The 27,538-nt window shown below is 40.3% G+C and overlaps 1 protein-coding gene across 2 annotated transcripts in view; it reads left to right on the plus strand.

Annotated features, from left to right (window-relative positions):
• LOC134535810 (protein pellino) overlaps positions 1 to 27,538 on the plus strand; it is a 298,764-nt gene that overhangs the window by 253,834 nt on the left and 17,392 nt on the right. For both annotated transcript variants that reach the window (XM_063375094.1, XM_063375095.1), the window contains exon 6: positions 19,017 to 19,205. In XM_063375094.1, coding sequence (XP_063231164.1) covers positions 19,017 to 19,205 — 189 coding nt within the window. The remainder of the gene's footprint in view (positions 1 to 19,016; positions 19,206 to 27,538) is intronic.

Genomic DNA, 27,538 nt, shown 5'->3' on the forward strand with positions numbered 1-27,538 from the left:
AGATGCAGGACAACGATGGAGCTACTATTCTAAAGAAGAGTGTACTGCACGATTTCAATAATCTTCCTTGTCTTGAACGTGATTTTGTTCATAGCTCTCCTGATCTCGACAAAGAACATAAAGTGAAGGATGCTGACAGTTTAAGGAAGACTAAAACCAGTAGAAGTTTCACCACCGTGAAAAGTGAGAATACATTCAAGCCGAATTCAAATAGATCCTCCTTACCTTGTAAAAATGATCGACTCTTAATAAGGAAGTTGAAGTCGGTGAAGCTTCGACATCAGCGATTTCAGTTTCTTACAGTAATCATGGTGAAGAGGCTAACTTCTGCGATGATGGCGACAGTGACTTTGAGGCTGACAATAAAACAGAAAACTTCAGAGATCTTAAAAATAACAATAATGAACATTCCAGGAAGAGGACAGAACGTTTTGGCAAGATCTTAACATATTGGTCGATCGTCTGATACTGCTACTGGCATCGATTAGTTGAGGAAACTATTTGCACCCCAATGAATTAGTACCCATACTACGAGAACTAAGAAATGCAGGCTACATACAATTATGACTTGTTTAACCTGCTTGTGTATAAATTTGAAAACAAAAATCAATTATTTGCATTTAAAAAAATTATTGTTTTATTCCTCTAAATTTGATTTCTAACTAAAACTAAGTTCTCTCGACTGTGTGTCCTTGTCGAATTTGGGTCCAATGTGTGTCCATGCGACCAGTGTATGTCCAGAGTTTGTAAGTTTGTATAGTGTATGTATTTTTTTGTCGAATGTGTGTCCAGTGTGTGCATTGCGTGTCCAGTGTGTGTCCTTTTTTGACGAATGTGTGTTCATCGCGTGTCCTTTTGTTGAATGTGCGTAGTTTCGTTAAATGTGCGTAGTCAAGCGCTGCAGTCTGGACTGAAGATTTTGTGTTTCAGCACCTCGTGGTCTGGTTTTAGATTAGATCCATACAAATTGGTCTGACTGTTCGAAGACTCTTGTCTGCTTGAAAAAGGTCATTGCTTGTTAAGTCCTCTTGTTTTGTATAAACTTGATCTATTTGTCTGGCATTGTGCATAACCCGTTTAAAATATTCGCCGACTATCAGCAAAAAATACCTCTTGGTTCGCAAAAGCTTGTCCTGTTTGAAGATTTTTGTTGTTCTTATTATTAGTTACGATGTCTTTTTTTTTTTTTTGTGGAGTATGGCCTGGATTAGACTCTGGTATATGCACTACAAAATTTTTTCGGGGCGCAAATGTTACTTTGGTAGGCTCGTTTTCTACTCTTGTTCCGTTTTTCGTACTTTTGTAGCCATTCCAAAAAGCAACAAGTACTTTACATGTACCGGGTTATGATTTCAACCATTCTTACGCATTGGCTTGATGGTCGGTAAGCGACGCCATGCGCGCCTTGAGCAAGCAGTTGGACGGCCACCCGACACTTCTGCAAGCTGGCGAATCTCTCCCCGCGCGCAAGGTCAGTCTTCAATGTGACGCCAGATGGGCCTTCGCGGCTTCGTCCAGCCTCGTCCAGCCTCGCCCTGCCTCGTCCTCAGTGGCGGATCCAGGATTTTGGTTTGGGAGGGGCTTGACCCAGCTGAGGCTAGGCTTTATCAAGGCAAACACTAAAACAATAGTGGACCCAGATGCTTTTGGAGGGGGCCTGAGCCCCTTAGCCCCCCCTCTGGATCCGCTACTGCTCGTCCTCGTGACAATTTTTAAAAAAACTTTGTGGCTAACGTATTGAATTTAAGTACTTTGACTAGTCGTATGCGAATACTTTTAACTTCACATGTACTTATTGGAATTTATTTTTCTACGCAAGGTAAAATTAAAGTGCTAAGTTGGCGGGTGGGTATCGAACACGTCCTTACCACAGGAGTGACTAGCACTTGGTATGTGCTAACTCCTTTCTCCTGTGCCCTGCTGTTTCGTGTGATATTGATGTTTTTTAGTTATTGTATACCGGGTCTTATACAGTTTAATTTATAATTATTTATAATATAATTAATGTATAATTATTAACTTAAATGAACTCTGTACTGCCTGGTATCAAACCGTGGACAGGAATCAATCAAATCAATCATTATTTAAATAGGTGATTTTATTAGTTATTTTTGGAATTTCCAGGTCGGTGATTAAGAATTTCCAATATGGCAGCAATTATGTTATCAGAGTCTTACTGGAGGTTGGTAGATTAGGAATCTATGCCACTTTTAGTATTTTGAACTAAATTTTTTTAACTTGTGATTTTTTCCTCAAATTAACTCTTTTGCATCGTCCAGGGATAGAACCCAAGACCGGAATACATTAAATCAATCTTTACTTTAATAAGATTTTTTTTATAAATTTTGAACATTTCTCCGAATTTCTTGCTAATAACTACAGAATTTCAAGATGATGGCCAAGATGACCGACAAAATGGCGGGCGCCGTGGCATTAGATAATACTGCACTCTAGTGGGTAAAAATGAAACTCTTATAGTAGCAGATTTCTATTGCAGACAAAAACAATATTTTGGATCCAAAATGGCAGGCTCCACAGACGAAAACAATTTGGCCGTTATGGTGTAATACTGGCCGTTGTAATATCTGTCTTGGCATTAGTGGCGGGAAGTCGGTCTGCCGGTGGCTTCCGTAGAGATATTAGCTGTCGCCATTTTTAATTGAATGACCTCGACGCGTTCGAACCGAGGAATCCATGACATAAGTAGGTTTTTTAATGGTTTTAATTTTTTTTCTTAATTCTAGCTTATAATTACGGAATTTAAAGATGGCGGACGTGACATAATACATTATGGCAGCCATTACAACTTAATTGTAAAGGCTTAGGGCGGCTAGCCGATAAGGAATTTAAACAGCTTTTAGTTATTTTCATTTTTTTTGAAGGGAAAAGTGTTTTGAGGCATTTCAAATTTATGATTTTTTTAATGGGGTTTCTCCTAGAAAATTGAATTTTTGAGTTTCAGATTTTTTTTTAGAATTTTTTGCCGATGTTTTTCTCTGAAAACTGGAAATTTTTCCAATTTGGGCAAATTTTGAGTTTCTTTTGCAAATTTTGAAGGTCAAGCCATCCAAGATGTCCGTCGTGACGTAATGATGTTCGGCACCTCGTTCCTTGCCCTGGACCCTGGGCCCGGAAATACTTTAATATACTACTGATATAGTTTTGAATTGTATTTGCTGTAGGGATTGGTTTGTGATTTTATTCAAAACCTCAAACATTTGAGTAATTTAACTGTTTCAAAATATTTAAATTCTGTGATTAATAGTTTAATATCGTGAGAAATAAAAAAATAAAAAAAAACAATATCAGTGGGTATTAAACCCGAGCTTACAGATTGCCAGGCCATGCGCTTGACCACTGCGCGCCCCCCCCCCCCCCCCTTGACTTGAAAATACTTTAAAACATATTCCTGAAACATCACTTCACTTATTTAACAAATCCGTAAAAAAATATTAGGCATTGGTACACATTAGGCATTTACCAAGCACCCAAACGAATGGGGGAAAAAATAGTCATCTAGGAAAATATTTCAAAAATTGAGACGGAATTAGGCTTAATATATTTTATATGAAACTCATTTAACACAACTGCTACTACCGCCGTTAGTTCGCAGGCCGCCACGAGCTTCACTAGGCGGACGAGATACGCCAAGGCAGAGGCTAGGAAGTGGCCAGCCTGTCTGTATGACCGTGGCTAAGAATATACATAATCGTAAAACTGCTGTGTGAAGTGAGTATGTATTTTAAAACTAAAGTGTTAAAAACACACATACAAATAACTAGCCGTTAACATGTTTATAACAGAGGAAAAAAAAAGTTTTGCTATCTTAATTAGGAGGTTCTCGTTTTGATTTCGATCATTAACATTGCAAATATTGCACTCACAACTCTATGACTTCTTACATCCAGGCCTGGAACCATTTCTCAATTTGTTCACTTACGACTCACCAAAATTAGCGCATGACGCCCATTCCTTACTGTATGAGCATAGTTTGTTGCAAGTTGTAAAGTTTTCGTAGGTTTGGAATGTTTGTGCCTTCTTGGGTAAGTTACGGAACTCTATACCACGGGGCACACACTGCTTGGGTTACAGATTGTTAAAGCACTTTTTTTTTGCTTTTGCAAATAAATTTTGATGAGTCGTGAATGTTTAAGTCTTGATCTTACACGTTATATTAGTTATTTCATTTTCTTGTCGTAACTATCATTTGAGAACTTTTCCTGTCCATTTATATCGATAGCTCTTTTGCATTTTGTGTTTCACCTCAATCGTATCAGTGTATTACCATTAGTTAAATAACAGTGGTAAATAATAATAATCATTCTTGCGTGAGCTTTAACAGCTCGACAAAAACGGTTAGTAAATATGCGGTGATATGATAATTTGTGGCCTAACAACAACAAATACAGGAGCGCTAACGGAATAAATTTCCAGGAAAAAAGTAATTAATAGTAATGATAATGAAATGAAATAACAGACTGTGAGTGTATTGCATGATATGTGTATGGAAAATGGAAAAGGTGGTGAAAAGCGCGAGCAAAAGGAAAGCCTCGGTGCTGAGCGCCGAGTGGGCGAGATAGTGTCGGGATCACGCGCGAAGTGCCCGCGACCCGGCTGGCGGGAGACCGCTAGTAGCAGTAGCACCGTTACCGGACAGTGGTCGGCGTCGCTCGTCCAGCCTTACCTCGAGTCCGTTGGCTTGCGTCAGTTGAAACATTTCCACCTTCGCGAATCCACGGCAGATCTTTGTATACATTTACGGACAATGTTTTACTTTATTTGAACACGAACTCGTAAAAGAAAATCTTTAAAAATATGTTAATTACATAAATAATTCAAGAGACGCTTGGCTCAATAATTCCTATCGAAAGGAATCTCACGCACAGTTAAAGTAGGTACTTGAGGTATTTTAGTTAGTATGTTATTATACGTGTTAATTTTCTTCAAAAATTACGTTTCATTTTGGTATTAATTTATTTCCCGAGGATAAAATAACTGTACCCTAACTGTTACTTTTGTACTGCTGCTCAATTTTATTGATTACGATTTACCGCATAATGAATTATTAAAAACATTTCGGAAAAACTAAATTTGATACTTGAGATGCTTCTATTGTTGGTGAAAGTTCTGGAGCTATTATTAATGATCCGATTTCAGAGATTCTAACGAAATTCTTAGATGTAATCGGAACCTTCAGTTACTTTAATATTAAAATAGGCTCTTAAGTTATGACATTTTATGACGTAACAAAGTAAAGTATGATTGCAGAGTTTACTGCAGTGGGTTAGGCGAGTCTCGGAGGATTCCCTCCTGTCCACAGTTGCGTGCTACTCCCATGTACCCGTACTGCATTATGCGGAACAGACGAGGTAGCCACACTTAGATTCGACTAATTCTCGTCTGGCGAACGTTTGTGCTGGCTAAGTCTGAACTCGACCGCCAAGCTTCGGCTGTAGATTCATCGCTTAAGTTGTCAATAAGCGTCAGTGAAATCATTTTACTACGGCGGTAATTTTTGCGGTGGTTGTAGAACATAGTCCATTCAAACATTTTCGAGACCCTCAATGTTTCATCTAAAATACGTTATTATTTGCAATTCAACTCTAAAGGCGTATACTAACCTTGGTAAGCACTTTATAGCTAACATGAGTTTTCAACGAATTTTTGCGCTTCAAAAAATTATGTTGGATATACGCCATTTCTGGTTTTCACTGTATATCGTAGAGAAAACATGAAGAACGAACAAATAAATATGAATGATCACAACACAGAAAACCAAGCCAAAATCAGCCGATGTTAAATGTTAAATGCATAGATAGCACAAACATGTCACACTGAGCGCGGCTGTGCTTTCATAATTGTTCTGAATCCTTCCACGAAATCTCTGTGCTGTCTGTGTAGTTAACATTGGACATTGTTTGGTCTAGGCTTTGTTTTATATGTGTGTATATGCGCATTCATCTTTTTGTTTGGTCCGTTCTTCAGGTCTTTACTACGACAAACAAGTGTAAACTACAGACTATGAATGGCGTATGTCCAACATGTTTCAAATCAATGTTTCCCATCGCAAGAATCATTCATGAAACATATTGCTGGGTGCTCGTGATGAGACGAGGGGGTCATCGCAAGAATCATTCATGAAACATATTGTTTGCCTATGAACCTGATGGGTGCTCGTGGTGGGGTCGTTACCTCAACGCCGAAATACCATAACGCCGAATATCAAAATTGACCACAACGCCGACAGCTAGAAAACTGCTGTGTACCACAACGCCGAAATAACAACTGAATGAATTTGTTTGTGTTTCTTAAATGTACCTTAACGCCGAAATACCACAGTCAAACCTAACCTTACCTAACCTAACCTAACCTAGTATAACCTAACGTAGTCTAACCTAACCTAGTCTAACCTAACCTAGTCTAACCTAACCTAGTCTAACCCAACATAGTCTAACCTAACCTAACCTTTGTGGCAGTCCTGCAATGACATTTTTCGGCGTTGTGGTAATTCGGCGTTGTGGTCAGTTTTCTAGCGGTCGGCGTTGTAGTTAATTTGGCATTTCGGCGTCGTGGTGCGTCCCCCGACGGGACCACGCAGCGGAGCGGTCTGCAGGTGTCGACGACCCGCCGCCAGGTCCGGCGGTCACGTCCTGCGGTCGCCGAGGAAGACGACGGGTGCTCATTTCTCTCCAGTCGTGACACGGGGCGCGTACACCGCACCGCACGAATCCTTCCGCTGGAGGCGGCGCTCTGGGTCGCGTTTATCTCGTCGTCAGTGACACTGGGATTGAAAACTTGGAAAAAAAAAGTCAGTTATAACAGTTGTCTCAGTCAAATTCTTCCGATATCTTGTAGTCATAAGAGTGCAGCGCACTGGTACTTGGTTACTCCACATTTCATATTTGGAAAATACCTGTGTAATCCAAACCACTTCGAGTGTTACTTGCAACTATCCAATTTAAAGCTGATACCACGGTGTTGCCACTTGTGGCTGATGACGCAAACACAAAGTTCATAGAGGCAAAGGAAAACTTTATAGTATTGTTTCGAGTGGGGAAAACGGGTTCGTAAGGATAGTAAAATTAATTTTTATACAGTTTGGTTTACTACTAATATTTACATTACTAAATATCACCACACTTAAATTCTGTTCACAAATCAGTCGCACTTACTGATTGGCAAAACAGCCCAGCCAACCAGAAGAAAGGAATGCTCTTATTTTCCCCACAGCTGCCGCCAATCAGGAAGTACCCGCCCCTCAGGCGAGAGTATACATATAAAGGCAGACTAACTTGTAAGAACTTCAGTAGGTAACTGCTCCCTGATGATGGCGACTGCAATTTCGACCGAAACGTCGTTGAATTATTCTCCTAGTTCACGGCTACACCCCAGAAGCCAAGCTACTTCAAAAATTCATCAAGTAATAGAGACTAATTAGAGCTACGTTATTCAAGTATAAAGTTAGTGTTAATAACCAATTTGAAGTAAGAGTGAAGATTTAGATGTATGACATAGGTGTAATTCGTTATGCTGACGAGGAAGATCATCTAAGTACTTAACTTAATTAAAAAAAAACCTATAGTATACGAATTTTGAAGGGAAAAAAAATATAGCATATAGTAAGATATGTGTTTCACTTCATAAAAACAAACCTACCCCTTTTCACTTTTTAGATGTGAATTTCTGAAAATTTTAAAAAATTAATACGTGACTTTTTTTCTGTTACAGTTAATTCCCAATGCATACTTGGTCTTTAATAATTTGAGATATATTTTGGGCAAAACATATGTTGGTGGAATTTCGTAATAAAATAAATCTTAGTATGATGCTGAAACAACAAACATTTTAAAAATTACTTGCATGGGACCAAATATTCTAAACACGGATTCAAAAAGTTTTTTTTTGTTTTTAAATCCGTGCAATTAATAAACTGTGCAATCTGTATGTTTATAAGATCGTTGTAGTATTGGTATAGCTAGGGACCGGAAAAATTCGCGGGTTCAATGACCTCCAGGATGAACTCCACAGTTCTACGTACACTCGGTCAAATGCCACCCACTCATTATGGCTGCTGTCTTGTGAGACGTCCCAACGTAGCAGCCTGTGATTCGATAAAGCTTTGGTTGGGTATTTCTCATTGGCCCAGAGTCATCCAGGTGAGTTGTGAGCCAATAGCAGAAGCAACACTGAGGTATAACTAGGGCCATGCATATTTCGCGAAAAGATTCCGAGACTAGCTAAAAGTTAAAACAATGTAGATTCGTCTGTGTCTCGTGATTGGGTGAGTTTCTTTCAGGTACATGACAGTAGTATAGGATAGCCGGTCCGGGCGCAGGCTTCAGGCTGTGGTGCCGGTGCCGGTGTCCGCCATCTTGGATTGTGACGTCACGGCGGCCATCTTGGATGGTTGTGACCTTGACCTTTGACCTTGACCTTGACCTTGAATTTGATCCTCAAAAATCGCCAAAAATCCGCCAAAATTGGGCAAAATTTGCCCAAAATTCCTCAAAAATCGCCAAAATTTCCATTTCTGTGGAAAAAAGTTCCGCCAAAAAATCTCAAAAAATTCCACAAATTAAAAATTCCTCATTTCGAGGGAAAAATTTCCCGTTTCGAGGGAAAAATTCCCGTTTTTAGTCCTTAAAAATCCCAGCGGCTGAAAATTCCTAAAACTGGCTTAAGCATCCTTAACTCAAGCCTCAGTTAAGCCATTTCTAGGAATAAGGATACCATGACCGCCATCTTGAATTATGACGTCATCGTTGCAATTTCCGTTACGGCCGCCATCTTTAAATTTATTATCCGATTTTAATGAAAAAATTAAAAAATTATAAAAAAATTAAATAATAAAATTTTTAATAAAATATTTAAAAAACAAACATTTACGACACGGAGCTCGGAGTCCTCGGTTCAATCCCGACGAGTGCAAAAAAAAATAAAAATGGCGACCGATCCTTCCCCCGAGGTGGCTGCAGGCATACTGACTCCCACCACTTTTTATCATCATCTAGTATGACGTCATGGCCGCCATCTTGTCTTCGATGCTGGAAGCCATCATCATTGTATCGTCGGCTAGAGTGCGCCGATGACATGTTAGTTTAATTCGTATCCGCAAGAGTGCAGTAATCATTTATTACTGTGACATCCGCCATCTTGTCATTTGGCCGCCATCTTGAAAATCCGTAATTATTTAGCTAGAAATTCGGGAAAAGTTCCAAAATTCATTAAATAAATCACTCATTAATTTACATATTGATTCGATCGATTCCCGTCCTCGGTTCGATACCCGATCGTTGCAATAATGTTTAATCTTATGTAAAAAAAATAATTTAAATAAACCATGTTCAACATTCTTAAAGAGACTTTAAATCCTCTACTACCACCATCCTATCAGACATCAAGACCACCATATTGGAAATGTGTAATTTTAATGCTAGAGATCCGGGAAAAAGTTCAGAAATCATTAAATAAATTTCCGATCAATATACTGATTAATTAGATCGACTAAGATCCTTGGTACGATCTAGGATGATGCAAAAAAAATTAAATATATCATCAATTTAACATAATAGTAACAGGTTCGAGGAATTAAACACCGCAAGTTCTTTTACAAACATAATATTTATTACATAATTTCTATTCTACTACAGGATCACTTACGAAAGCCAACAATCTTATAATCATTTAGTTCCGCAGCGGTGTGAAATGACTAATTCTTAGCTCCAATCGGTTTATACTAGACAGAGTCCAGCCAGAACCTTTACATTTTTTCGCATGATGTCGCAAACTGTCAATTCGAGTAAATATTTAAGGCACTCATCACATCGAAACTTCATGCGAGAAGGATTCTTCGCGCATTTGCTCCGCTCATGTCTTCGTGCATCATGGTAAAATGCGAACGACGTATCACAGTAGCTGCAAGGAAACCGTGGTGATGAAGACGATCCTTTCAGACCCGATCCAGATACAGGCGTTGCAACAGTAGTACCATTTCCAGGCATTCTCTTATGCACATCGATGCATCGTTGTTGCGCCGAAACCTTTACTTTCTGCCGCACAGCAGGACCTTTGCATGCCTTCATGTGCGTTTTCATATTATCTTTTCTGGCAAACTGCTTATGACATTTCTCACAAACAAACATTTTACGATATAGGTTCTTGGCACATTCGCTCCTCTCGTGTCGCCGAGCATTGCTGTTGTTTGAGAAAATCTTGTCACAGTAACAGCACCGATGTTCGCTAGTTGTCAAATCAGCATCCATTGAAGTCTCCATCGAGGTCGTATCGTCGATCGTCGTGGTTTCCTGCACATCCAGCTCAGTAGTCATTAAGCTATCTTCTGCTGGTGGTATCACATCTGTTGAAATCTCCTCCAATGTTGACATCGTCGTCGTTGCCAACGGGATCTGCTCCACCATTGTCGTCGCTGTCGTCAAGGTTCCCGTAGACGATGATACAACGTCCATCGAGTTCAGCGTTAAAGTCGGTAAAGATGCCGTCGAAGTCTCAAGAACAGGCAATTACGCGACTTATTCACCAGATGAAATAATCTAGGTGATCCTTACACCGTCGACGACAGTAACAAACTGAGCGACCTGCTGTCTAGGACTCGCTTATATACATGCACCGGATGGAATAATACGCAAGTCAAATCAAGAACCACTTACTATAATACCAGAGTCAAAACAACATTAAAAATAGAAGGACCATCAACGAAAAGGCAGCACATTTGGAAGCACCGACAACGAAAAGGCAGCACCGACAACGAAAAGGCAGCACATTTGGAAGCACCGACAACGAAAAGGCAGCACCGACAACGAAAAGGCAGCACCGACAACGAAAAGGCAGCACATTTGGAAGCACCGACAACGAAAAGGCAGCACCGACAACGAAAAGGCAGCACATTTGGAAGCACCGACAACGAAAAGGCAGCACATTTGGAAGCACCGACAACGAAAAGGCAGCACATTTGGAAGCACCGACAAAGAAAAGGCAGCACCGCCAACGAAAAGGAAGCACATTTGGAAGCACCGACAAAGAAAAGGCAGCACCGCCAACGAAAAGGAAGCACATTTGGAAGCACCGACAACGAAAAGGCAGCACCGCCAAAAGAAAAGACAGCACATTTGGAAGCACCGACAACGAAAAGGAAGCACCATCAACGAAAAGGCCGCACCGCCAAAGAAAAGGAAGCACATTTGGAAGCACCGGCAAAGAAAAGGCAGCACCGCCCACGAAAAGGAAGCACATTTGGAAGCACCGACAAAGAAAAGGCAGCACCGCCAACGAAAAGGAAGCACATTTGGAAGCACCGACAACGAAAAGGCAGCACCATCGACGAAAAGGAAGCACATTAATTTGTCATTGACTGCAATATTCATTGGTTCCAATATTCATTGGCTCCAATATTCATTGGCTCCAATATTCAATGGCTCCAATATTCAATGGCTCCAATATTCATTGACTCCAATATTCATTGGCTCCATCAGTCACTGACACCTACAGTCTTTTGGTTCCAAAAGTCTTTTGGCCCCAAATATATTAGGCTAGAATTCTTCGAGTCTAAGAGACTATGAGACCACATGGCTACGAGTCTAAAATGATCTAGCTGGTTACGAGTTATACATGGCTTGCGAGGCTACAGAGCTACGAAGTTTCTAGTACACAGGTTTACATGACTGCGAGGATACAGGACTACAAGTCTGCAAGAGTACTTGACTACGAAGGTACTCGTCTACATGACTCCAGTTACCGCATCTGTCTTCGACAGAATTTTCTCTTTTGCTCCAACTGCTCCATCAGCATTATGTTATAAGATTACAAGGCCTCTTGCTTACGTAGCTTCAAGTCTACGAGCATCCAATGCATCATGACTACGAGACTACGAGCCATGAGGTTACGAGTCTATGCGATTGCGAGTCTTCTAGGTTACGTGATCGCGAGGCTATAGGACTACGAAGCTTCCAGAACGCATGGTTACGAGACTGCGAGGCTACAATTCTACGAGGTCCCAAGACATCCTGGCTACGCGACTACGAGCCATGAGGTTACGAGACTACGTGACTACGAATCTTCAAGTTTACGAGACTGCGAGGCTACAGAGCTACGAAGCCTCTAGAAAACGAGTTTACGTGACTGCGTGGATACAGGAATACAAGTTTGCATGAGTTCTTGACTACGAAGCTACTCGTCTACAAGGCTCCAATTGACACATCTGTCTTCGATGGAATTTTCTCTTTTGCTACATCTACGCCATCAGCATTATGTTATAAGATTACAAAGCTACTTGCTTACGTAGCTTCAAGTCTACGAGGCTCCAATACATCATGACTAAGAGACTACGAGCCATGAGGTTACGAGACTATGCGATTGCAAGTCTTCAAGGTTACGTCATCGCGAGGCTATAGGACTACGAAGCTTCCAGAACGCATGGTTACGAGAATGCATGACTAATTGGCCGCATGGCTACGAAACTTTATGTCTCTAACTGACTACAATAGCACTATTCAGTGGTGAGAGTTAATTTATTTCATGCAAAGGTACTTGCTGCAAGCAGTTCCGCTTTTCAACATCAGATGACGTCACGTTTTGCTTGCAGGTAAAATAATATTTATTTATTTTATGCGGGATGCGGGTTGTTCACTATCGATCGCATAAGAAGAATGGCATCGATAGTCTTCAAGGAGAAGGAAGTTCGTCCTTCCTGCTAGTGCTTCTCAGATTTCTCACGGTCCGCCATATTGGATTGCGAGGTCACGGCTGCCATCTTAGATGGGTGTGACTTTGACCTTTGACCGAAACCACAGGAATGATCGCAAGCACTCGGATTAATCATCAAAATATTGATAAGAATAATCAGGAGCACACGGAGAAAACCATCATAATATTGGCAAGAATAATCAGGAGCACACAGAGAAAAACGACACACGTTTTCTTTGATATCATAAAATTACAGAAAAAAATATTTAAAAATAAAAATAAATTAATAAAAAATTTAAAATAAAAACAAAAAATACATAAACAGATTCTGCTAGCTTGTAAACTTATCATTGTTGAGCAAAGATAGAGTTCTAGTACAAGCCAGTATTTTATGTATTTTTTGTTTTTATTTTAAATTTTTTATTAATTTATTTTTATTTTTAAATATTTTTTTCTGTAATTTTATGATATCAAAGAAAACGTGTGTCGTTTTTCTCTGTGTGCTCCTGATTATTCTTGCCAATATTATGATGGTTTTCTCCGTGTGCTCCTGATTATTCTTATCAATATTTTGATGATTAATCCGAGTGCTTGCGATCATTCCTGTGGTTTCGGTCAAAGGTCAAAGTCACACCCATCTAAGATGGCAGCCGTGACGTCGCAATCCAATATGGCGGACCGTGAGAAATCTGAGAAGCACTAGCAGGAAGGACGAACTTCCTTCTCCTTGAAGACTATCGATGCCATTCTTCTTATGCGATCGATAGTGAACAACCCGCATCCCGCATAAAATAAATAAATATTATTTTACCTGCAAGCAAAACGTGACGTCATCTGATGTTGAAAAGCGGAACTGCTTGCAGCAAGTACCTTTGCATGAAATAAATTAACTCTCACCACTGAATAGTGCTATTGTAGTCAGTTAGAGACATAAAGTTTCGTAGCCATGCGGCCAATTAGTCATGCATTCTCGTAACCATGCGTTCTGGAAGCTTCGTAGTCCTATAGCCTCGCGATGACGTAACCTTGAAGACTTGCAATCGCATAGTCTCGTAACCTCATGGCTCGTAGTCTCTTAGTCATGATGTATTGGAGCCTCGTAGACTTGAAGCTACGTAAGCAAGTAGCTTTGTAATCTTATAACAAAATGCTGATGGCGTAGATGTAGCAAAAGAGAAAATTCCATCGAAGACAGATGTGTCAATTGGAGCCTTGTAGACGAGTAGCTTCGTAGTCAAGAACTCATGCAAACTTGTATTCCTGTATCCACGCAGTCACGTAAACTCGTTTTCTAGAGGCTTCGTAGCTCTGTAGCCTCGCAGTCTCGTAAACTTGAAGATTCGTAGTCACGTAGTCTCGTAACCTCATGGCTCGTAGTCGCGTAGCCAGGATGTCTTGGGACCTCGTAGAATTGTAGCCTCGCAGTCTCGTAACCATGCGTTCTGGAAGCTTCGTAGTCCTATAGCCTCGCGATCACGTAACCTAGAAGACTCGCAATCGCATAGACTCGTAACCTCATGGCTCGTAGTCTCGTAGTCATTATGCATTGGAGGCTCGTAGACTTGAAGCTACGTAAGCAAGAGGCCTTGTAATCTTATAACATAATGCTGATGGAGCAGTTGGAGCAAAAGAGAAAATTCTGTCGAAGACAGATGCGGTAACTGGAGTCATGTAGACGAGTACCTTCGTAGTCAAGTACTCTTGCAGACTTGTAGTCCTGTATCCTCGCAGTCATGTAAACCTGTGTACTAGAAACTTCGTAGCTCTGTAGCCTCGCAAGCCATGTATAACTCGTAACCAGCTAGATCATTTTAGACTCGTAGCCATGTGGTCTCATAGTCTCTTAGACTCGAAGAATTCTAGCCTAATATATTTGGGGCCAAAAGACTTTTGGAACCAAAAGACTGTAGGTGTCAATGACTGATGGAGCCAATGAATATTGGAGTCAATGAATATTGGAGCCATTGAATATTGGAGCCATTGAATATTGGAGCCAATGAATATTGGAACCAATGAATATTGCAGTCAATGACAAATTAATGTGCTTCCTTTTCGTCGATGGTGCTGCCTTTTCGTTGTCGGTGCTTCCAAATGTGCTTCCTTTTCGTTGGCGGTGCTGCCTTTTCTTTGTCGGTGCTTCCAAATGTGCTTCCTTTTCGTGGGCGGTGCTGCCTTTTCTTTGCCGGTGCTTCCAAATGTGCTTCCTTTTCGTTGGCGGTGCGGCCTTTTCGTTGATGGTGCTTCCTTTTCGTTGTCGGTGCTTCCAAATGTGCTGTCTTTTCTTTTGGCGGTGCTGCCTTTTCGTTGTCGGTGCTTCCAAATGTGCTTCCTTTTCGTTGGCGGTGCTGCCTTTTCTTTGTCGGTGCTTCCAAATGTGCTTCCTTTTCGTTGGCGGTGCTGCCTTTTCTTTGTCGGTGCTTCCAAATGTGCTGCCTTTTCGTTGTCGGTGCTTCCAAATGTGCTGCCTTTTCGTTGTCGGTGCTTCCAAATGTGCTGCCTTTTCGTTGTCGGTGCTGCCTTTTCGTTGTCGGTGCTTCCAAATGTGCTGCCTTTTCGTTGTCGGTGCTGCCTTTTCGTTGTCGGTGCTGCCTTTTCGTTGTCGGTGCTTCCAAATGTGCTGCCTTTTCGTTGTCGGTGCTGCCTTTTCGTTGTCGGTGCTTCCAAATGTGCTGCCTTTTCGTTGTCGGTGCTGCCTTTTCGTTGTCGGTGCTGCCTTTTCGTTGTCGGTGCTTCCAAATGTGCTGCCTTTTCGTTGATGGTCCTTCTATTTTTAATGTTGTTTTGACTCTGGTATTATAGTAAGTGGTTCTTGATTTGACTTGCGTATTATTCCATCCGGTGCATGTATATAAGCGAGTCCTAGACAGCAGGTCGCTCAGTTTGTTACTGTCGTCGACGGTGTAAGGATCACCTAGATTATTTCATCTGGTGAATAAGTCGCGTAATTGCCTGTTCTTGAGACTTCGACGGCATCTTTACCGACTTTAACGCTGAACTCGATGGACGTTGTATCATCGTCTACGGGAACCTTGACGACAGCGACGACAATGGTGGAGCAGATCCCGTTGGCAACGACGACGATGTCAACATTGGAGGAGATTTCAACAGATGTGATACCACCAGCAGAAGATAGCTTAATGACTACTGAGCTGGATGTGCAGGAAACCACGACGATCGACGATACGACCTCGATGGAGACTTCAATGGATGCTGATTTGACAACTAGCGAACATCGGTGCTGTTACTGTGACAAGATTTTCTCAAACAACAGCAATGCTCGGCGACACGAGAGGAGCGAATGTGCCAAGAACCTATATCGTAAAATGTTTGTTTGTGAGAAATGTCATAAGCAGTTTGCCAGAAAAGATAATATGAAAACGCACATGAAGGCATGCAAAGGTCCTGCTGTGCGGCAGAAAGTAAAGGTTTCGGCGCAACAACGATGCATCGATGTGCATAAGAGAATGCCTGGAAATGGTACTACTGTTGCAACGCCTGTATCTGGATCGGGTCTGAAAGGATCGTCTTCATCACCACGGTTTCCTTGCAGCTACTGTGATACGTCGTTCGCATTTTACCATGATGCACGAAGACATGAGCGGAGCAAATGCGCGAAGAATCCTTCTCGCATGAAGTTTCGATGTGATGAGTGCCTTAAATGGTTTACTCGAATTGACAGTTTGCGACATCATGCGAAAAAATGTAAAGGTTCTGGCTGGACTCTGTCTAGTATAAACCGATTGGAGCTAAGAATTAGTCATTTCACACCGCTGCGGAACTAAATGATTATAAGATTGTTGGCTTTCGTAAGTGATCCTGTAGTAGAATAGAAATTATGTAATAAATATTATGTTTGTAAAAGAACTTGCGGTGTTTAATTCCTCGAACCTGTTACTATTATGTTAAATTGATGATATATTTAATTTTTTTTTGCATCATCCTAGATCGTACCAAGGATCTTAGTCGATCTAATTAATCAGTATATTGATCGGAAATTTATTTAATGATTTCTGAACTTTTTCCCGGATCTCTAGCATTAAAATTACACATTTCCAATATGGTGGTCTTGATGTCTGATAGGATGGTGGTAGTAGAGGATTTAAAGTCTCTTTAAGAATGTTGAACATGGTTTATTTAAATTATTTTTTTTACATAAGATTAAACATTATTGCAACGATCGGGTATCGAACCGAGGACGGGAATCGATCGAATCAATATGTAAATTAATGAGTGATTTATTTAATGAATTTTGGAACTTTTCCCGAATTTCTAGCTAAATAATTACGGATTTTCAAGATGGCGGCCAAATGACAAGATGGCGGATGTCACAGTAATAAATGATTACTGCACTCTTGCGGATACGAATTAAACTAACATGTCATCGGCGCACTCTAGCCGACGATACAATGATGATGGCTTCCAGCATCGAAGACAAGATGGCGGCCATGACGTCATACTAGATGATGATAAAAAGTGGTGGGAGTCAGTATGCCTGCAGCCACCTCGGGGGAAGGATCGGTCGCCATTTTTATTTTTTTTGCACTCGTCGGGATTGAACCGAGGACTCCGAGCTCCGTGTCGTAAATGTTTGTTTTTTAAATATTTTATTAAAAATTTTATTATTTAATTTTTTTATAATTTTTTAATTTTTTCATTAAAATCGGATAATAAATTTAAAGATGGCGGCCGTAACGGAAATTGCAACGATGACGTCATAATTCAAGATGGCGGTCATGGTATCCTTATTCCTAGAAATGGCTTAACTGAGGCTTGAGTTAAGGATGCTTTAAGCCAGTTTTAGGAATTTTCAGCCGCTGGGATTTTTAAGGACTAAAAACGGGAATTTTTCCCTCGAAACGGGAAATTTTTCCCTCGAAATGAGAAATTTTTAATTTGTGGAATTTTTTGAGATTTTTTGGCGGAACGTTTTTCCACAGAAATGGAAATTTTGGCGATTTTTGAGGAATTTTGGGCAAATTTTGCCCAATTTTGGCGGATTTTGGCGATTTTTGAGGATCAAATTTAAGGTCAAGGTCAAAGGTCAAGGTCACAACCATCCAAGATGGCCGCCGTGACGTCACAATCCAAGATGGCGGACACCGGCACCGGCACCACAGCCTGAAGCCTACGCCCGGACCGGCTATCCTATACTACTCATGACGATTGTTTAAACACCAATCACAGTAATTCATTGCGGAAACATCAAATGCGTCCTGAGTGGCTCAGCCAAATAAGGCAACTACATTTTAGATAACGGCCGCCAGTCACAAGGAAGAAACCGCTGGTGCGCGTATACCTTGTTGCAGTCTAGTAGGCGTTCAGATTTATCCGCGAAAAATGCCTGCCCCTAGGTATAACTATTTGTATTTTAGCCTATCGCGAGATGTATTCGCGAATTTCTCCGGTCTCTAGGTATAGCGTTGTTGGTGTGTCGCGCCGTGGAGGCAGCCGCTGGGAAGGACAGGCTTCGGCAGGCGTGCAGGAAGTGTGTCCTCGTGCCCGCTGATCGTGTTACAGGGAAGCCCTGCTGTGGCAGAGAGCCGCTACTGCTGCACTGTGGTTGATTTCCCAGCCGGGCCAACGTGGGTTATACAGCATGTCCATAAACAGATATCCCAGTTATGAATTTTAAAAGTACCAACTCTTAAGCGTTGTAGAATGTTGGTTCGAGGTCACAAAATTAAAGAACAACTCCCAACAGTTTTAGATAAGCGCATGCGCGAGTACTGCTTTGTGGTTTTCTCGCTTGCACACCGCGAAAGAACGGCTCTTTCCCCCCCAATTAGTAGAGGGTGAACCCGTGAACTTTATTTTGCGACATGATGGATCCCCTCCCCATTGGAATCTCTTTGGACGAGAGTGATTGACCGTTGGGTTGGTCGCAATCGTCGAGACGACAGAGCTCTCTTTCGCTGGCCTCCGCGTTCACGTGACAACACCGTGGTGCTTTATAAAAGATCGCGTCTGCGTTCCGCCGCTACCTAATGATTTGCCAGAGTTGAGACACAATTGAAGAGGCTATTGCTTCCATTACTCCGGCCGTGTTAACTAAAGGTGCGCACGTATTGAACATTTGTAAGGAAATCTAGATTAGTTTACCTTAAATTTTATGTTTTATTTGTTGTAAATAGTCTAAATGAAACTGTTAAAATATGCCATTGAAACTTGAAATCAGTGTTCCCCATTGGGAGAAGCATTGCAAGAAGGTGGTTGTTGCATGGCCGATGTTGCGCAAGAAGCAGTGCAAGGAGGTGGTGGTTGCAGGTCGCAGGTGGAGAGCGTGTCTGCAGGGCGGGGGAATGTGCTCGTGTCTGCAGGAGAAGGCGACCAAGTGGCAGGAGCTGCGCGAGGTGGACGGCCTCACGACGAACGGGGTGCTCATCCTGCACCCCAAGGGCTCGTTCGTGGGCGGCGAGGCCAAGCCGGGCCTGTGGCGCGAGGTGTCTGTCGGCGGCGGCGTGTTCACGCTGCGCGAGTCGCGCTCCGCCCAGCAGAAGGGCAACGTGGTGAGTGCCGCGCCCTTCCTCTCCTCGAGCCCTCTGGGACTTTCATTTCAACGACGGTATCGCTCATTTATGTAAATAAAAAAAAACTGATATTTTTTCTCCAATAAATTATTTTCTGGTTGGTTTGATAAATTCTTATAATAAAATCACGTCATTATAGGAGGCAATAAATTATATTAAATTGTTTTTAATACGATGTTATGAATTTAAATAGGTATTGATCGGCGTTTGAAATAAGTAATTCCAAAAACAATGTAAATTTTTGTTTCTACATTACTGTCACTATTTGTAATATGACAACAGAGAATAAAAAATAAAAAAGGTGGCGTGGGGCCCAGGGCGAAGTCCCGGCTTGCCTGCCCCGGAGTCGCCCCTGTTTATCGCGTCTACCGACTTAAGGCTCTGTTCAGTTTTCATGCCAGTCAACGTATAGGGTAAGGTAGGGCTATTTGAATCATTTCAAGTTTGAAGCCTTATAATAATGTAAAGTTTTAGCATCATATGAAATCAAAACAATGTTTAGCTAATAATGTTCGCAGGCTTTCACGGCCATTGTCTGAGGTAGCTTGGCTTTTGAGTTGTAGCCGTGTCCTAGGCGAATAATTCACCGACGTTTCGGTCGACATTTCAGTCGCCATCATCAGGGAGCATTTACCTATTCATCTAACTCGTTTCCTGGTAAAAAAAACTGTTAACGAAAACACTATGCCAACATGATAATCCGGAAATCGTGAGGTTGGGACTGTAAGTGGGGCTTTTCGAATCACATATATTGTTGCTGAAAAGTGCACATTTTAACACAATAATAAATTATAAAAAAAGTCTGCAAAATGTTTCAAAAACATCCACCACCAATAAATTGTCCCTCTCTTCCACCCCCTTCCATGCGACTATCCGCAGTGCTTTTGACAATTTATCCAGTCACTGTTGCTCTGTGACTTTTCTTCCAAATATACATAACACCGCAGAAGTCACATGGATTATTCTTCATGTGATGTTTCTAACAAAATTTCGTTGGAGCTCGTAGAAGTCTCACTTCGTTTACTCATTCTGCGCTGTCGCTTCTGTTTTCTATCAATCTTTACATGAGGACTTGTTTCTTGTCAGTGCTGATTTATTAAAATTTATTTTCTTTTTAGGTCTTGTTTTTTTTATTGTGTTCCGGAGATGTTTAATGCAACAACCAACGACTGTTTCATTTTCTCCACATTCAAAATTTATTAGCTATATGATCTTTCTTACCCTATCAGTATCACTAATTACCGTCAAGGGCCTGTTGTTCATTGGAAAACCGCGCGCATCCACATTGTACATGTTCTGAGACTGGTTCTTAATACCAAACTCGACTGATACACTTCTCAAGATGTTATAAAAATTATCAAAAATATCTTTTTCAAACCCATTGCTCAAGCTTTAGAAAGATCTCCTGGTTTCTGTAAGAAAATGTCATTTCTATGTCTGGCCATGAAAGACAAAAATTAATCCTTCCCTGCCATTTTTATTTTATCACTCCATGGCGTACTTATGTTTATTAATTTTGCACAATGGTACACTGCCCTTCTCACACCAAAACCACTACTACAAAGACATGTTCATGAGATCAGATTATTGCTGTGGTGAAAATATTGTAGGATGTCCAATGGTCTTTATTTTCTTGGGAATTTGTGCAGAGTAGTGCATGGAACATTGAGGTGCGTTACTGCAGCTCTCGTACCTAAATAGCCATTAATAACACTTATTTTTGCTTGATTCATTCTTTCTTCAGACCACTGCAAGTACTCTTACTCTTATAATTCCTCCTCTTTTGAAAAAAATAAATAAATAAATTCTATAAATGTATCTCCGTGAAATATCAAAACTAAATTTTATCTGTAATCAACGGAAATAATTATTGAAGATAGTGTTTTCGGAATTTGAAAAAAAATCAAATTTACATCAACTTCAAACAATATTGCAATTAATCAATTCACAATAAAAATTAAATCCAATAAAATTGAATGATGTTTATGTTGTAACAATTATATATTTATTACTTTTAAACATTTAAAAAAAATTGGTATTAGATATTTTTTTTTTTAACTTGATTTATTTTCCATACACATTAAAACATATAAAGGCTATATAAACGAGATCGAAGGAATAATTCGGTGTGATTCAAATAGCCCTACCAAGAAAATTTTTCAAATATCCCCACGTGACACAAAGTTCTAAACTTCTAATAGTTCCGAGACCAAGCAACATATGCAGCTAGTTGTCATAATAGAACGGTGAAGTGGTCTTTGAATTCCGCGATACACACAACATGCACAGAGTTGCATTAGTTCTTAAAGAACGTACATTGAAAACATCACCGCATTAATTCACAGAAAATTCTTACATCTCAAATTTTGAATTGATTTCATATGAGATACGTTAAAGATATATAGTTAAATCTTCTCGCGCTTCCATTAACAACTTCACTCATAAGCTCGCATACGGGAAATTGCGTCTTAGCTTTGAATAAAAGAGGTGAAAATTTCTTCTTATTTTGATCCAAAACCCCCCATACCCCGGTAGCTTCTCACTACCCTACCCCACTATGTAAGTTTTGAATTTTGTGTTTGGTCACAAGATATTTATAAAAAGTCAGGAAAATATAAAATCAACCATTATTCCTGGCTCTCTGCGCTGTGTTCGTACATTATAAATTAATTTTCCGGGTTAAAGAAGCTGGGTAACTGTACCAAATTGCTTATACGATGTTAGTAGTGTAGGATAGCCAGTCCGGAAACTGGGTTCTGGGTGTGGTTTGTGGATGGGGTCAATGACCAATTTCTCTGACGTCACGGTGGCCATTTTTTGTGTCAAAATTCCTGAAAAATTCAAAAATTAGGAATTTAAAAAAACCTCAAAAGACTTTTGCCTTAGAAAGAACACACATTCCTTATTGAGGCTTAAGCATCCATGTATACAGCCTCCGATAAGCCTTTGACGTCATCTAGGATTATGACGTAACCGTTGCACTTTTCGTTAAGGGCGCCATCTTGTATTTTTATTTATTATCTGATTTTAATAAAAAAAATTAAATTCATAAACAAATTTAATTAATCAAATTTTTATTTAAAATTTTTTAAAAACATCGTTGCACATATCGTTACGGCCGCCATCTTGGATTCTAGAAATGTATGATTCGTTACGCCAGCCATCTCGGTTGAGTATGAAGTTATCGTACACTTTTCGTTATGTCCGACATATTGGATTCTAGAACGTTGCAATTTTAGTTACGTTCGTCATCTTGAAAATACGTAATTTTTATGCTAAAAAATCGAGAATTTTTTAAAATTAATTACAAATTTATTTAATAAATTTCGGAATTTATCCAGAAATTCCAGGTTAAATATTACGAACTTCCAAGATGGCCCACAAATTACTAAAGTGCTGCGAAAGTGCTGAAAATGACTGACATTCTAGTGAATAGCTATGATGCAATACTCAAGCGAAAACAGCAATTATTATGTTACGAACGCAGACAAGGACCGCTACACACGCCAGGTTCGGAGCTGGCTGGCGGCCCTGCCAGGTTACTGGCGTCATGCGTTGTCACGTGCCGTCCACTGACGTTAAGGCATGCCACGTGCTCCTGAGCGGATTAGAAGGGTCGTCGTTCCCCCTCCCCTGCCTTGGCGCTATCTATCGCTGAGCGGCCTGGGGATTTCCGCTGGCCGCCGCTCGGAGTGGCGCGAATGGATGCTGCTTTTCTGGACTGTTCGGGCGTCGGGTCGGCTCGGGATGACGCGACTCGTCACAGCTGCTCTCGTCGGTTCTGAAAAGACGACCCACGACTACTTACGCAGCGACGCTGGTCTCTGCGGGAGTTCCGAGAGTTCGGAGAGTTCCGTGAGTGAACTTATTTTAATTAAATATGGTATATAAAAAAGTTTTTAATGTTAACAAGTCGGGTAGTATAAAGTTTCCATTTAATCTGTACTGCAATCAAGCGTGAACAGACTATATTATTTGAAACTAAAACAAATTTTCAGCTTCAACAAAAAAGCGTCGGGAAACCTTGAAACTATCGGTCGTGTAAAGTTTATGAGTTATTTTTTTCGCAGCGAAAGTGCAGCGGAACAGGGCTGTCGTCAAGATTTTGTGAAGGAGGGTTCCATTATAACCTTCAAAACATTTTTTGGTAAGTTTTATTTTCGAATTATAAAAGAATGTCACACTAAATTCTCGGGGAACAATAGACTTTTAGAAGTTCAACATTTACAAATAGAAATTTAAGTAATGATTTTGCATGAAAAAAGAAAACGAAAATTTTCTATTTTGGTTTTTATAAAATTTTTAAATATATTTTTTTAAGTCAATTGTTTGATGTTTTCGTTAAAATAAGCCATAAATACGTAATATATTAATGTTATTTAATACATGAAATACACATGTCAATTTTGTATGAAACACATGGTTACAACTATCGCGTGTACAAACCGGCATTAAATACAGACTACTTGGGAAAACAATTCCTGCCGCTTCTGTGTGTGAGGCATGTGGGGCTAGATGAGAGAGGAACTGTAATGATTTTCAATAATCCTTACAAATTAGGCTCTCTAACCTTATGTAGCTATTTTATTAGTCTGTCGGGCATGTGTCGTTTTGCCTAAAGGCGTTTTGCCTAAAGGCGTTTTGCCTAATTTTAGGCAAAACGCCGTTAGGCAAAACGCCGTTAGGCAAAACGCCGTTAGGCAAAACGCCGTTAGGAAAAACGCCGTTGGCCAAATAGGAGTTAGGCAAAACGCCGTTGGCAAATAGCAGTTAGGCAAAACGCCGTTCGCCAAATAGGAGTTAGGCAAAACGCCGTTGGCAAATAGGAGTTAGGCAAAACGCCGTTGGCCAAATAGGAGTTAGGCAAAACGCCGTCAGGCAAAACGCCGTCAGGCAAAACGCCGTCAGGCAAAACGCCGTCAGGCAAAACGCCGTCAGGCAAATCGCCGTCAGGCAGAACTCCGTTAGGCCGGCCGCACACCGGATACGGCGCGGCACGGCACGGCGCGGCGAGACGTTTTGCCTTGCCGCGCCGCGCCCGATGGTTAAGAGCAGCACGCGGCGCGGCACGGCGCGGGAAAGCAATTTGAGCAGACGCTCAGTGGATTGAAGAATTCAGACAAGTGAACTTGTGTGTTTGATAGATTGATACATATTTCGTGAAATCAGTTTTCAGTCTGTGACACGTGAAAATGAACGCAGAAGAAGAAGAGGCGACTGTAATAGCGTTGTGGTACTTCCTAAAGTCAATAGATGATTCCCCCAAGAGACAAATCTGGGTGCATCCTATCAATGAAAGACGTAACATAAAACTGTTTATTGCTGAGCTAAGAGCAGATCCGGAAAAGTTTTATAATTATTGTCGTATGAAACCGGCAACGTTTGATTTCATTCTTGGATTAATTTCTCCATCCATCCAAAAACAAAACACCAACTATAGGCTGAGCATAACTCCAGAAGAACGACTACTGATCACATTAAGGTAAGATTATTTTTATTAACTGCACATTATTCAATTTGTTAACTATAATTCGTTCATGTAGTATCCCCTAAAAAACAAATAATTACTTAAAATGTATAAAATAACCTGTGAAAACCTCGGGTAGTAAAATGCCAGGTTTCAAACGTTACAAATGCTATTTTTATTGAGAAAACAATACAAAATATTTGTGGTCAATCATGGAAATTGATGATATTGTTCACCGTGAGTTGTACCATCATTATAGTTTACGCCATGCAACTGGTTAATCAGAGGAAAGAACTGATGGTTCAACGTTGAGCTTGAGGACGAAGCCACTGAAGCAGGGGACGGAGTGTAGTGACTCTGCTCACTATCTTGATCCTCCAACAGGCTATGCAATTTTGCCATGACCGATGATTTGAAGAGGCGTTGTCTTTTTGGAGAAAGCGTTTCGGCTTCGGACACTAAACTTTTAAAAAATGTTAACATTGCACTATCAGAATTTTCCTCTCCAGCTTTACGTTTTTCTGTGACAGTTTTTAGGTATTCCACCATTGGTGCAGCCACTATATCTGCTGTAGTTCTTCTTTGTTTTTTTGAGGGGTTAAAGTTGTTTTGCTTTTCAATAAGTGGTTGAGGATCGTCTTCAACCTCTCCCTGTTCTTGTGATTCGTTTAATATGTCTTGGGTCACATCGGTGTTATTTTGCAAAAAGTCATCTAAACTACCTGTCATTTTCCGCGTAGTACCAATCCAAGGTTGGAGGAAGCTCATAGCATCAAATAAGTGCCACTTTTTCTTTTGTTGCTTGGAACCACTGGGTGTCTTTTTCAACTCCTTTACGTATCTAACGTATGAGCCACGTAGATTGGTCCACTTTTTCTTGCATGTGTTACCTAAAAAGAAACCAGAAGTTACGAAAGAGCACTAAATAAAATAAAAGTGGTAAACTTATTTTCCATACTGAAACAAATCAATTCCACATCTTAACAATATTATTTGTAATATTTAATTGTGGGAAAAATTGTAAGCAACTCTATTATCTTGTCCTTTTTTACAGATTTCTTGCAACCGGTGATCGGTTCCAGTATATGCATTTCAACCATCGAGTTGGCGCTACTACTGCAGGAAAGATTGTAGCAGAAACATGTACTGCCATTTGGTCCGTAATGTCTCCAATGTTCCTAATGACTGATCCATCACCAGAGAAGTGGAAGGAAATATCAGTGAGGTTTGAAGAGCTATGGAATTTTCCAAATTGTTGCGGTGCTATTGATGGCAAGCACGTACGCATTGAAGCCCCATGGAATAGTGGCTCATTATTCTTTAATTACAAATCATACCACTCTATTATTCTACAAGCTATTGTTGACGCGGAAGGTAAATTTGTAGCAGTCGATGTTGGAGAAGCTGGAAAACACAGTGATGGAGGTGTATTTAATTCTTCAACATTTGGTCGTTTGTTTAACGATAAAAAACTGAACTTACCAAAGCCCAAAACTTTATTTAAGACAAAGACAACTGATTTTCCCTATGTCTTTGTTGCGGATGAAGCCTATGCCCTCAGCAGACACATGATGACCCCCTTCAACAAGAATTCTTTGACACGAGAACGAAGGATATACAACTATAGACAATCTAGAGCACGTAGAATTGTTGAATGTGCTTTCGGTATGATGGCGAAGAAATTTCGTGTTTTCGAATTGGCTATGTTAACTCATCCAGATAAGACAAAAATCATTGTGTTAGCGTGTTGCGTTCTCCACAATGTAATTAGAGTAAAAGAGGGTACTATGAGTCAGGTGTATGACGAAATGATGAACATTGAAGTTGAGTGTGACAATAAACAAGAGACTTCGAGGGCAAGAGCAGCTAAAGCTGCTTACAACATCAGAGAGAACTTTAAAGAATACTTCAACACTGAAGGTTCAGTACCATGGCAAGACCAAATGGCTTTTGTATAAACAACATGATTTGTTATTGACTGTATTATGTATAGAAGATGTGTTAAATAAAGTATGACTATTTCTGAATGAATTAATGTTGCTGTTATTTTATTCTTAATGTCTTACAATATGCAGTAAGTTTCATCAATATCGGTCAATAAACATACTTAAATTTTGAATATCGGTAGCCACAATCGATTTTCGGCCGTTATTTTGGATTTTGGCAGATTGAATTTTGAAATTTCAAAAGAAATTACATCATATTCGTTTTAGCGACCAAAAATACAGCGTGAAACATAGTTTCATCAAAATCGGTCAACAAACAACAAATATTGTTTTTTTTTGCCGCCATATTGGTTTTTTGAAAACTAGGGTCACTAAAAAAGATATTGTTTTATGTCGTAAATAAGTGTTAGGGTTTACAAGTGTGAGCGCTCAGTTTGGTAAAATTTTGCCGCTTTATTTATTGAGGAACCTAAAACTCACAGTAGTATCAAAATTAACATGTAATCTTAAGGATGCAAGGGTATTTTCAGCCCCACATAACAGCCCGCACTATAAAAATGTTCAATTTTGTGATTTTTTTTTCCAGTCCAAATATAGAGGAGAACCCACATTTCAAATTTCAAGTTTCTACGATATCGGGAAGTGGGTTATTTTTAATTGTTTCAGTGATTTTAAGGTGATGTTTTCTTGTAGTGACGTCATAAAACTGGCCGCTATCTTAAAACGGACGAGAGAAAGTAAAAGTCTTATATCTACATCGATCCGCTTAGGTATAAGGAACATACATGCAACAAAATATAAAAATCGGTCAACGCGTTTAGCCGTTATCGTAGGACAAAGAGACAGACAGACAGACAGACAGAAGTTTCTTGTAGCCATTTTTGGCCTATGCAACAATA

This window comes from Bacillus rossius, chromosome 10 (genome assembly GCF_032445375.1).
Source record: "Bacillus rossius redtenbacheri isolate Brsri chromosome 10, Brsri_v3, whole genome shotgun sequence".
Classification (NCBI taxonomy): domain Eukaryota; kingdom Metazoa; phylum Arthropoda; class Insecta; order Phasmatodea; family Bacillidae; genus Bacillus; species Bacillus rossius.